This window comes from Spea bombifrons, chromosome 2 (assembly GCF_027358695.1).
Source record: "Spea bombifrons isolate aSpeBom1 chromosome 2, aSpeBom1.2.pri, whole genome shotgun sequence".
Classification (NCBI taxonomy): Eukaryota; Metazoa; Chordata; class Amphibia; order Anura; family Pelobatidae; genus Spea; species Spea bombifrons.
Window position 1 is genome coordinate 63,820,563 of NC_071088.1, and position 13,091 is coordinate 63,833,653.

A 13,091-nucleotide genomic window follows, 5' to 3' on the forward strand; every position below is an offset into this window, starting at 1 on the left:
ATAATCTTCCCATGGACATTATCTTTATCTACAAATGCAATATGTCTGAATGCTGGAATCCTTTAATGACAAAATAAAACAAACATTATCAGTGCTCCTTTTGGGACATGACACAATTTTTATGATAACATGACCATTAATGTACTTTGACTGCCCCTGAAGTATGTATAATAGCTGCTGAATGAATAACCCCAGGGTGTGCCCAGCTAACGCTGCCTTTTCTTTCTGTACTCTCCAGTCGCTGACCAAAGGCGGTGTCACCTACAGAGATGAGCCATGGCACAAGGAATGCTTCGTCTGCACTGGATGTAAAACCCAGCTGGCTGGGCAACAATTCACCTCCCAGGAAGACAAACCCTACTGCATTAAATGCTTTGGAAATCTGTATGCCAAAAAATGTGCTGGCTGCATTAAACCTATAACAGGTATTTGAGAGCTGGTAGTTTGTACGGGGAGTGGGGCTAGGGATTGTCAGTAACCCAGATCAAGCTAAATTGGAATCGTATAACTGGCTTCTTTTCTCTTGACGTTTTGACCTTGCTTGCTTCCACACCTGGTCAAAATGGGTCCCATGGGCATGTAAAGTTTACATTCTCCTGCAGTCCACCACAGAAGGAGATCAAAAGATGTGGAAGGGTACTCCCTTCCCCCTTGAGATCTCTCCCCATAGCTAATGTCTGTTAAGCAACAGATCTTTTAATGACCCAGACCTCTCCTGCATATCTTGCATGCTTACATTAGAGGTCATTGAGAGGGCACTGGTTTATGATGACATGGAAATATGCTACTGGTCACCTTAACGCCCGAAAGCAAGTTGCAGACCTTAAAGTGCCAACACTGCATATTAAACATGGAAAGGAAGTTTTTCTCAGAACAAAATTACTATACACAACAGTGCATGAATTTATCCATATAAATTGTTTGTTTTTGTAAGCATGGAACCATAGAATGTGTCAGCCGATAACTATTTGGCCCAAGTTGAAAAACACATGAAAAGAGGGTCTATTGGTGAAAATGATTTTATTAGATAACCTAAGCATTTGCACTGAAATGATATCAGTGTATAACCAAAATAAATGGAGCCTTACAATTCACAGTACTTGTCCTGCATATTACTGCCAACTCTTCTACATGAGGATAAAAAAACTTTACATTACTAAACACTTTAGCAACATTACTAAAAGAAAAAAAAGAGACAAATTAAGAAAGCAGAAAATAAGTGACTAAGCAGAAAACAGCTATGATGGAAGTCACAATAGTGGGGGCTTCAAAGTTTTGCTAATGAAAAAAAAAAAGGAAATAGTCAAAGCAATACTCATGGACTCATTGGCACATAAGGTTCTAATTTATCTTTCTATATACAACTCTTAGATGATGCCAAGCCAAATTTAGGGATTTCTGTAATTGACACACAGTTTCTGAAATGGACAACCTTGGCAGCTGTCCACCTACCCTTGGTTTACAACAAACCTTTATTTCTCAATAATATTAAGGTCCCTTTGTGCTTGTGTAGATCTTTTTATTTTAGTTCTTTTGTTTGCTAGTGCATTAAAATAAAACTTAACAGCAATTTCCAAACTTCAGTCCAAAAGCCTTGCAGCAAGATTCCACTCGCTTGTATGTTTGATCAAACTGTAGGCTTTAGTATTAGAGGTGTGTGAGCAAGTCCTGAAACAGTACAAGCAGACCTCTGGCCCACACAACAACCCAACCCATTTGACCAGGAGTCTTGGGGAGCACATTGTGTTGTGTTATGATGGCCAATATTTATACAGCGAGAGATTTATTCGGGATTCCAACTAGAGTTGTCACTGGAGAGAAAAAAAAAACTGGCCATGGGGTGTTAGGGATATTGGTGGCTGTAAGCCAACATTGTACATTGCATGATGGTAAAATTCCATCCAGGTAGTAAGTGTAGTCCCGACAAAAGCCTACGCTATGGTTTTGCAGGTATTTTCTCCAGTATACCATGATATAAGATGTAAAAGCACAGAGTAGATATTGCCTTCTAAACAATCATTTATTTATAACCATCAGTTCTTGGCAGCAGTGGGTTTTGTGGGGGATACGCTGTAAAGAGTAGCAATATCTTTGAGACAGTAGGACCAGAGGGAAAAGTTGAACAAGAACTATGATATGTATTTAGGTTTTGTGACAATACACACATTTACATGTAAAAATCAATAATGTAACAAAATGCTCTTCTGTTACTTTTTTTTTATTTTTATGCTTGTAATATTTACTGGTTTTGTTTTTTCTTTACCTAGGATTTGGAGGTGGCAAATACGTCTCCTTTGAGGACAAACACTGGCATCACAGCTGCTTCAACTGCTCCCGTTGCTCCACATCTCTGGTTGGCAAGGGATTTATCCCGGATAACGAGGACATTCTGTGTCGCGAGTGTAACAGTGACCTATAAACTTATATATTGATCTACGCCAGGCTATGTTCAATTGTCTGTCTGTGGGGAACTGCAAATCTTTGTGGAGCAATATGCAGCAGAATTCCCCGTCCGAAAATACTGCTTGAAGCAAATACAAAAAAAGTCTTTCCTTTACAACAGGCTGTTAGACTTTGCACAGTGATTTTTTTTTTTTTTTTAATATCCTTTTTTTTGTGGCTTTTGGATTTGAGCAATATCCTTTTTGTGTATCTTCTATATAAATATTAACTGTTAAGGTTGTGTTACAAGAAAGAATGATTGAGTGATGACCCAAATGTATGCAAGGTCACTTAACCATTTTCACACTCAAAACAGCAAAGTGTTTTTTTTTTTTTTCTTTCATATCTTGAATGACGTTATTGCATTTTGGGGGGGCTGCAAAGTTAATTTATATGAACAGTTGTGTTTTTCTCTCTTCTGTGGAAACATGGGACATGATTATACTTGGTATTAAGCACACAGATGCCATACCTACTTTATTATGAAGGCAATAATTTGACATTTTCCTATAGAAGGTTAAAGTTAAAAACTTGCAGGACACTTAAAGAAAAATATTAAGCATTAACCTGTGTTATACAGCATTGTACTGTAGCACTGAAAATTATCTTTGTTTTGTTACTTGTTACAATAAACTCAATTTATCATACACCTGGAGGTTGCCATTGTTGGTAGCCATTTTGATATGTGCCTCTCACAAACCACATTGTGCTAATACAACAGAGCTTTTTAAGTCTTTGATAAGTTATTCAGCACGTTAGTCACAGAACACTAAGCTTCGAGTTATAACTGATAAAGGTTCTAAAAACACATACATCTACATATTTCATTAAAGATCCAAGGCTTTTGCCAAATCTTATATTTTACTAAACAAACCTATAATTGTGTACTGACTAAGGATGGCCACAGACCAATGTTCATTTCCACTGGTGAACAATTATGCTTTCAAATGCACATGGTACATGGAGTTTTAACTAATTTGGTTATACGAAAAGCACACAGTGACAGCAATATTTCTTCTTTAAGGCAAACAACTTTGCAAAGAAAGTTAACTCAGTACAGATAATGTATGTTTCTACCAGCATTACGGATAATAAAAGGATGGTGTTGCCCTTATAGATAGTTACTAAGATTGTTTTCACAAAAATGCTATTCTACAAAATCTTGAGTTGAGATCAAAGCTTCTCCAATGCTGGATGTAACGTTTTCATCTCTTCTCAGTCACGCTTCTTACCTTCCCTTTTTGTTTTAGTCAAGGAGTGTCGGTGACAATTCCTGGCAGCTCAACAAAGCCAAAATATGATAACTGGAAAGTGATGGGAACAGGGTTTTCAATTATCGGGAAACGTCTGAGTTTCTATAAAAAAATTAAAAAAAAGAAAAGACCTATATAACAAAGCAGTAAACTCCTGCTGTGTACAGAATTAATGACATTGAGCCTTCAAGTTGGAGGAATGGCCCAAGCCTCTGGTTCTTGTAAATATTACTAAAAATGGGGTTCTTGGCGTGTGAAAGCAGGCAGACAGTTCTAATCTCATCTAGGAAATAAATGGATGTTTATCTTATTCCGTTAGTGACTTCAAGGTTGTTGGTGTTTTTAAGGGAAGGTTTTAAGCCCGTCTTAAAAAAAATTAGTTTATAATATTGACTTGCCTTTTCATATAAACCTAATTTTCAATTAGTCTTCCCAAAAGGTTATTCTCTATACCAACAGACATGATAGCGTCTCCTTTATATTCACTACATATCTAATAAAAACCTTCTCTACAGCTTACCTGAAGTTCGAGTTATTCATACGTATATGAAAACTGAGACTTTTTTTTTTTTCTTGTCCACACAAGTTTTGCAGATTTCTTTGCAAACATCCACATTGAAGAATATTAACAAAAATGAATGGTTTATGAAAGTTGTTTATTTAAATGTGTGTAGGGTTAACTTCAAGCAATTTAGTAAGATTATCCGATGATTCTGGGGGAAAATGGGACTATGCAGCCTATTATTCCACGTTATAGTCTATGCAAAGTAATCCCCCATTCTTCTCATGAGCCATAATGCAAATTTCCAATATATATATATATATATATATATATATATATATATGAACATCCCCATTGGCTGCTTTAATGCATGTTTCAATATCACTGTGTATTCATATCCTATATCACTGTATTGGGACTCGCAGTGAGCAGTAAATATTGTGATACAGTTCAGATTAATAGCACTAAATACCATACAATGAATTTTACAACCATGTAGGCAAAATGTTGTTTTCTATGGTGTTGAGGTGGCATCTAAGTTCTCCTCTAGGCTTGTAACAAAGTACATACAGTAAGGGACATCGTTATTTTTCAGATGGGGAGCTAGAACCCCTATGGCTATCCTTCTCAATATTTAGCAGTATTAAAATCCCCTAAAATGTTGTTTTCAATATTCTCGCTATTAACTTCTTCCACACAATATTATGCATGGTTCATCTTTTTGGTGTTCAATTTCATTATAGAAATATTTTAAAAACTTTGATGCAGGCATATCGGGAGTTTGTAGTGTTTTGACCAGTGAGTTGTTTTTTTTTTCTTTTCTTTTTTTTTCTTATTTTATGCATATGTCTGTATATCCTTTGTAACAACCTTTTCCCTGGATCCTGGCAAACCATGCCTGCTGTGTGTAAGGGTATCCTGTGCCGTTTTGAAACAGAGAAGAATACCTTGGACTACATATTCTGTTTTTGTTGGGGCCATTGCTATTTGAAACATTTCTTAATGCTTTATTAAACCACACTTCCAACTTTGGGTTACATGCTCCATCTTGGCTTGTGTGTGCACATTTAGCAAACTCTGCATTTTCTTGTAGCAATCACTGTCTTCAACTTAAAAGCAAGGGCAGCGTGGTTGATCTGTTCTGTCAAAATGTGTCCCGATCCCCTTGATACAAAATACAAACTGTGTATGTATAATTATGAAATCATAATATGTAATCTTCTTTCTCGCGTGCCTGGTTCTGATGTGCTTATTGTTATTAATCTATATAGCTGTCAGGCGGAGCTGTACAATGGGTAAAAAGGACATGAGAAGTGCATCAACCCAATTTGGAAACAAAAGCCCTGCTCAAACGAGCTTACAACCTAAAAGGTATTTTAGCTTGACATATACACATGCAAGTTGAGCTGACATCAGTACTGTGCATACATGGGCAGTATACATAAATGCATTAAACGGAGCAAGAAATCAGCGAATACCACTCAAAATTAAAAAAAAAAAAATTACCACTCTAAGGCATACATATTGGGGATTCAAGAACACTATATGGCTATAGCTTAGCCCGCCACTATGTCAAAGTACCCCAAGTTTGGTGAGTCCTGCCTACTTTTTCATGGCTTTATTGCTTACCAAGGAACTGAATCAATGGGACTGTGCTGCATTCTACCCAAAATTCCCTGGATGCTATTTATGAGGCACCTGTGTCGCAGGAGGAGCTGATCAAGCCAAAGGAACCTGCAAATATGCACAACAATAACAATATATGGAAAAACACGGCCTGCTTCAGTAGCATAGCTGCAGTGTTACTGTAGACAATGCAAATATGTCACCATAATTCTTATTGTGAACAAAAGGTAAGGTTTACAAAAAGAAGACATTACGTATGAGTTAGATTATTATAGTTTTATATAGCACCATCATATTCCATGGTGCATATGCAATATATATAGCTGTCTGGTTTTTTTTCTGACTGTATCGTGTCTTGCATGTATGCAAGTCATACCAAGGAATGCAGGGTGTGTGTGTGGCATAGCACCGAGATGTGAAAAGCTACTATGGCAACAGAGAAAAAGACATACAAAATGTCCAATAATGGATTTTGTTGCAGCTTTTTTTTTTTTTTTTTTCTCCACAATCTCTAAGATCCGCTATGGAGACCACTGTGTTGACCGGCAAAACTATTTTCACAGCTTTCAGACTTGCTTGTAAAAAGGCGCTGATATTGAAAAGTACCCCTCAAGAATGCAATTGCACAAAAGACATAAAATACATTATTCCATTACAAAAAATAATGAAAAGGCAAACGCAATAATATACTTTTAAAAGTTTAGAAAAAAAAACATGCACCGGCTCCATTTATATTAACCCCTTAAGGACGATGGGCGGTCCCTAAACTCATTGAAAACGATGTATTTTGAGCATGTACGGGCTTTGTCATTAAGGGGTTAAATTGCTAAAATGGTCTAAATGTGAAATTTGGAGATCAGTACCTTCTTCCACCTCAACTACCTCAGTTCTCAGACCTCACATTTTCCCCCATACAATCCCTCATTGTTCTATCTCAGTTACCTTGTCTCCTCCATGTTTCCCAGCTTCTGCTCAATCCTGTTTCAGTTCCACTCAGCACTCAATACCTTCAAAGGTTAAAGGTCCACTCCAACCTTATATTCATGTTCAATGCACATTAGTATGGTAGCAGCAACTAATCACATGCATATGAGCATCACCATGTTTAACTAGCATACGTGAGATTGGCTGCCGTCACTCCCATTGATCATACTTTGCGTGCAGTAAAATGGATTGGAGTCATCTTTTAAGTTCTGCTAACCTCCGAGTCCAATTTTATTTTTCCTCCCTACTTTGTTGTCCTCTGCTATTACGTTCTTCTCCTTCCCTTTCAGATTCCCACTCTTTTCAGTTTCCTTTCTCCAGTCCATCCTTTCTGATTTTGGTTTCCCAGCCCTGTGCCATTTACATTTCCATTTGCTATAGCTGTGACTGATTTCTCCCAACATATTTATGTTTGCCTTTCAACGTCCCATTTATGTTCCTCTCTCCAACTGGTTGTCTATAATATAGTTGAATTTCCACCCACCATCTCATTTCTTTAGTTTAGGCCACAGTTTTTGGGTATCCTAGCTTGAGACATCTCATTAAAAAACTATATAGCCCTTTTGGCCCATGATGATATAGTAGGCTCAGGGGGAGCCAGCTGAAGTTAATGGAGACCTGCGACAAGGCGGCTGATCTGCATTCACTAAAGCTGTCTTCGTAACGAAAGCCCCAAAAGAAGGCCTCTTCTGACGCATTAACACCAGTGAGTTACAGTATATTACTAGGTCACTGGTCTGGACCATTAGGTAGGTTGTCAATGTTGCCATCTTATTGGTTTTACAATGGTTAGCTTGTTTTTTTTTTATTTTATTGTGACTTATACAATTCTAATATTGTGTATTTGGATTACATATTACGGACAAACATTTATATTTGTTGACCATGGCTTCAAACTTTATAATTTGTTTATTAAGTAAACACCAAGATTTCAGATAGGACAGTATATTCAGCATTTAAATCATTGATGACAACAAATTTAGGCAAAGAAATAAAAGTCAAAAAGAAATTATAGGTGTTTGCTTTTCTGTTACCTCTTTGGGATAAACAAATATACATTTTTCCAGTGAGTCGTAAGTCTGTTCTGCTGAAGAAGGCAATGACCTATGAAAGAATGAGTTAAACAAAGGTCTTGGTAACAGTGCAAGGATTATTACAAACAGACTCCAGGGTGCCCCTGAACTGGTTTGGGAGCTCCGACATTTTTGCCAAAAAAGGAAATGAAATGAGATTTCTGAAAAGGCAGAGTTTGGAGGTGGGGGGAGTGAGGGACACATCTGGATTGTATCCCATGTCATGTGTATTCACAGCAGCATGTCTGCTCAGTGGAAGCACCTCACAGCAGTTCTCTTGTTGGAAGCAGTATGTTAACCCTCTGATGGCCTGGGGCGAGTAAGAAAAAAAGTAAACCTCATATAAAAGGAGTTAATAAATTGTCCTCCCTGCCTTTTAAATCTCCCTGTTTAGACATTGTGACATTTGTATTTCTTTCTGTTCATAATTCTTTATAGTATTGGTGGGTGCTGGGATCTTACGCCATGAATTAGAGTATGTTCTTCATAGAATGACCTCATATTTCTCTGGGCTTTCCCCTACTGCTGTATATATTAAATAAAAAAGTGTAAAATGCACTAGCTTGACAATGTTCTGCTGTCGTACGTGCCTACGCTTGGTAAGAGGTTCCAGTAGCTGATTGAACCTGATTGAAACACTGTTTAAACAAAGCCAAATAAATATGCTCTTTTAAGCAAGTCATTTCTAATTGACTAAGCTGATACCTATCAGATGAATTGACTACCCACTGTCCTCAGATCACTGGGACAGTCCCTGCTAAGGAAGCAAATCTGTCTATCATGGTGTTCCGGCGGTGTGGCGTTTTTCCAACTGTAGACATAAGAATTGTTTGTTTTCTCTGCTTTTGGTATTTATTCATTAAAAACCTACACAGTTTAATCAAGCTCAGTTTAACATATCCCACAGAAACAGAACACAGGACACTTAAATCCTCACTTTACATTACCTATAAAATCTAAAATAATTAACTCATAACCCCCAAAGAAAAGATTTAGACATCTTGGTGGGTATGAGGGAAGTGCAAATAAAAATTCCCAAAAGGTTTAGTGTAGTGGCCCAAAATCTTAAAATCACAGTAGCCAAAAGGACTGCCCCTCCCCGTTCCAGGATTTTCTAGACAGAAGGGTAGAGCTGGCCCTGTGCAATACATTATCTAATGAGTGAAGAAGCATGGGATAAATCTCACTGATTTAAATATGTATTATATAGGGCAACCAAGAACTTCCTGCAGGAGTTGAATTGTCGAAATGCATATTGAAGTAGGGGGGTTGAAACCACATCTGTCCTGCAAACTTTTAGTGAATACACCTCACTGCAGGGGAGGGCTTCCACCTTTTTGCCTGAGGAGCAGGTAAAGCCAAGTGTCCCAAATGGCCCCTTACCGCCCCCTCCCTCTGTTACATACACATTGGGGTAGAAAGTGGGGGCACCTTTCCCCCTGGAAAATGAAAAAGGCCCACTGGAGCAGCAGCAGGGAGGGAGATACAGTAGACTGTTTAGTGTAAGTTAACTAGACACAGAGGCAGAAAACCTTATAGGCAAAAAAGCTTTTATTATATTGTGTACACTCCTCTGCTGTTTGGTCACTATTCCTCTATTGTTCTAGCTGGTTCCTCCCCTTCACTATGGTAGCTGCTTCTTCATGGCCAGAGACACAGTTTGTAGACAGCAGACAGAAGGTAGTTTTATTTCAAACATGTATTGCAGCTAGAGTTACGTAATACTGGAGTAGCAAAGCTTAGTTTTTATAGCATTATAGATTGGCACTGCAATCCTGATAACATAGGTGGGTAGTCCGGGTGATGTCAGTGGGCATTCCCCCATTTAAAGGGGAAATGGGCAAGGAGTGGGGCCTGTCAAGAGCCCATGACCCAGAGGATTCTGGTGTTGGTCCAGAGAACCGGAGAAGCAGTGCGTTGGCCTTGGCATTCAAAGCCACCAAACCATGGGCCTTTCGACAATCAGTTACTGGTTTTAAGGAGATGTTTACAAAAAAATGGTAGTGGTTATAGAATCAGTCATTTATTTACTGGAGAAGTGTGTGTGGAAGCTGGTATAGAGTCTGTAAGCCAAGATACCCATTTCCTTATTGTAAAAAAGGTTACTTAGTTACCTTATCTGTGTTCCTATAAAGATTCTACTATTGGCTATATATTATAAAAATATTGTTCTAGTACATTAAAAAGAATAGTAATGTATTGGTTTTAAATGATGGTTCTAAGCAGGGCCGGCCCAAGACATAATGGCGTCGCCCCCCCCCCTGCCGACGCCAGGGGTCATTATCTACCCTCCCCCCTTTGTACTTCTCTTACCTTTTAGCAGTCCTGCTTTACTGCTGAGCACCGGAAATGATGTCATATTCCGACTCTCAGCATTACAAGCCGGCACTGAGACTGAGCTAGAGGGCTCGCAGAGGAGAGAGTGGGCACTGGCAACTTCATAAGCGAAAACCACTCGGTGCCCCTCTCAGCGTAAAAATTATTTTAAAAAAAAGGTGCTTGGGGCGGCAAAGTGCCGCCTCTTCAAAAGTGCTGCCTGGGGCAATTGCTCCACTCTGCTCCATGGTAGGACCGGCCCTGGTTCTAAGCATGATTAAATTGAATTATTCCACAACTTTTGCATGTACAACAGAGTGATTCGATGAGAAAAGAATCTGCAAGATTTAAATGATATGCTAGATTAGTATGTCTAGTAAGATACGGTGGCGATGACACAAACTGGTAGCAGCTGTGCTTAATGCTTTACACAGCACCGGAGGTGAATGCCTTGGGTATACATAAATGTATTCTCTCACTGCACAAACATGCATAGACCCTAGAGATGAAGATTGACAGCTGCCATTTGATAGGAAAGTAAAATAGTAATCAATGAATCCATTGCAGGTCGCCTCACTGATTCCTAAAAAAGTATGTGACAGCCTCCTTAATACATGGTCTGTTACTATATTAGTTCATCAATCTAAAACAAAGACTTTTCTAATTTTATTGGCTACAAATTAATATATTTTAAACTGTCCCTACATTCTGCAGATGTGGTAAAGATGAAAGTGTCCCTCAAATTTCCACAATAGCTGCAGGAGGTTTGAGCTGTGTACTATTTTTACTTGGTATATTGTTATCAAAATACTCTCATACCTCTACAAACACTATTACTATAACAATAATTGGAATTATCAGCGGTCCCAAAAGCTTATATAATGGTATCACCTCCAACTTAAGACACTATATAAATAAGCCAAAGAGTAATATTCTCACTGATTTCATTTTTTTAATTTCAATAATTATTTGTTATATTTCCCCAGGCATAAGGTTCTAAAGGTGTCTTTTATTTACAGCTTCTCATTTTTGTTTGTTCATTGCATGTGGCCTTACGTGTATGCATACAGTGGCATAACTACAGGGGTTGCAGTGCTCGCAACTACGACGGGGCCCATTTCTCTTGGAGGCTCGGGTGACCCCTGCAGACACTTGTTCCTCACATTATGTCACCTGACCCAGTGGTGAAACAAGGCTGTGCACACAGTGTGCAAGCAGTGGACCAAAAGCAGAGGTAAAGAGGTGAGGGAGGGAGGAAGGGAGGGAGAGAGCGGGGATTTATATTTGCATGCATGTGATCATGGATATAGATGCATAAGTGTGTGTGAGCATAGATGTGGAAGTGTTGTCAGATGGTGTGTGTGTTAACACAACTGGTGTGAGAGGAGGGAGTGTGTGTGTTACAATGAGTGTATGTGTGTGTTAGTGTGTATGAGTAAGTGCGTATGTTAGCATGTGACAATTTGTAGGGGTGGCACTATGGGACATGTTGGGGGGCACCGGGCCCTGTGGTTTTTACTTATGCCCCTGGGTTCATAGGTACATTTTAATTGGTAACAGTAACAAGCTTGGATACATTCAAGCTTCAGATTATTCTCTAAAGTGGGAGTTAGATGAAGAACTTGCAGGAGGAATACAGTTTTAGTTCCTGGCAATTTCTCCTGGAAGAAGGGCCGAGCTTGCCATGTATAATGCATAGTTTAATTGGTCATGGTAGCTTTAAGAAAGTCTTGCTAATTTCACTACACACTATACAGGATCTTCTTGCAGCAGAAGCCTACTGAGACTTCTTAATGTGTAGTGAAATTCCAGCTCTTCTACAAACTCTCCTGACAACTCCCACTTTAATGAAAAAAAACTTTTATTTTGGCTTTGGTTTCCCTTTCTGATGTTCTTGGACTGGCTTGTGTACTGATGTTCTCTTTCTGGACAGTCTCTTGATTTTGCTCACTTGGGATTTCAGCCCCTCACACACAAACTGGTGCATCCAAACAGATGACACAAAGATCTGTAGCAGGGTAAACATTAATGTTGGAACAAGCCAAATGGCAAATGATTTAAGTAAATTAGAAGAATGGTCAAGGATATGGCAGCTGCAGTTTAATGTTGATAAATGTAAAATAATGCACTTGGGATGTAAAAATCACAAGGCACAATATAGCATTGGAGGCAACAATGTTCTGTCAGTGACAACTGAAAAGAGGGACTTGGGAATGATTATTTCTAAGCACCAACAATATAAGCAGGCAATGCAATAAAGCATCAGAAAAAGCAAGAAGGGGGGGGCTTGGTTGTATAGTGAGAGGCATTAGCAGCAGGAAGGGCAGGGGCGTACCTAGAGTATTTGGCACCTGGGGCAGATCCTGTATATGGCACCCCCCCAACACTTTAAAATTGCATAGCTTCTATGGTTATATACTGGTGCAGACATTGAAGGTGGTACAGCATTACTGTTATCATTATATACTGAGGCAGACATTGACAGTGGTACAGCATAACACCTACCACTATATACTGAGGCAGACATTGACGGTGGTACAGCATTACACCTATCACTATATACTGAGGCAGACATTGATGGTGGTACAGCATAACACCTATTACTATATACTGAGGCCAACGTTGACAGGGTACAGCATAACACCTAACACTATATACTGAGGCAGACATTGACGGTGGTACAGCGTAATCCCTATCACTATACATTGAGCCAGACACTGATAATATGGCAGCATAACTCCTATCACGATATACTAACTCAAACATTGATGTGGTGTAGGCCTACCACTTCATGCACCGAAACGAAAATTCTGGACTGAAACCGAAAATCCAGCATTTACCTGTCCGAAACCAAATATGACCCCCACCGTCAGAAAAAAAATCTCACACTTTTAT

At 38.9% G+C, this 13,091-nt stretch overlaps 1 protein-coding gene across 1 annotated transcript in view; it reads left to right on the forward strand.

The window, feature by feature from the left end:
• FHL3 (four and a half LIM domains 3) overlaps nucleotides 1-3,089 on the forward strand; it is a 35,528-nt gene extending 32,439 nt beyond the window's left edge. Inside the window, exons 5-6 of the mRNA XM_053454547.1 lie at nucleotides 239-425; nucleotides 2,268-3,089. Coding sequence (XP_053310522.1) covers nucleotides 239-425; nucleotides 2,268-2,419 — 339 coding nt within the window. The 3' untranslated portion in view covers nucleotides 2,420-3,089. The remainder of the gene's footprint in view (nucleotides 1-238; nucleotides 426-2,267) is intronic.
• Nucleotides 3,090-13,091: the final 10,002 nt, after the last annotated feature.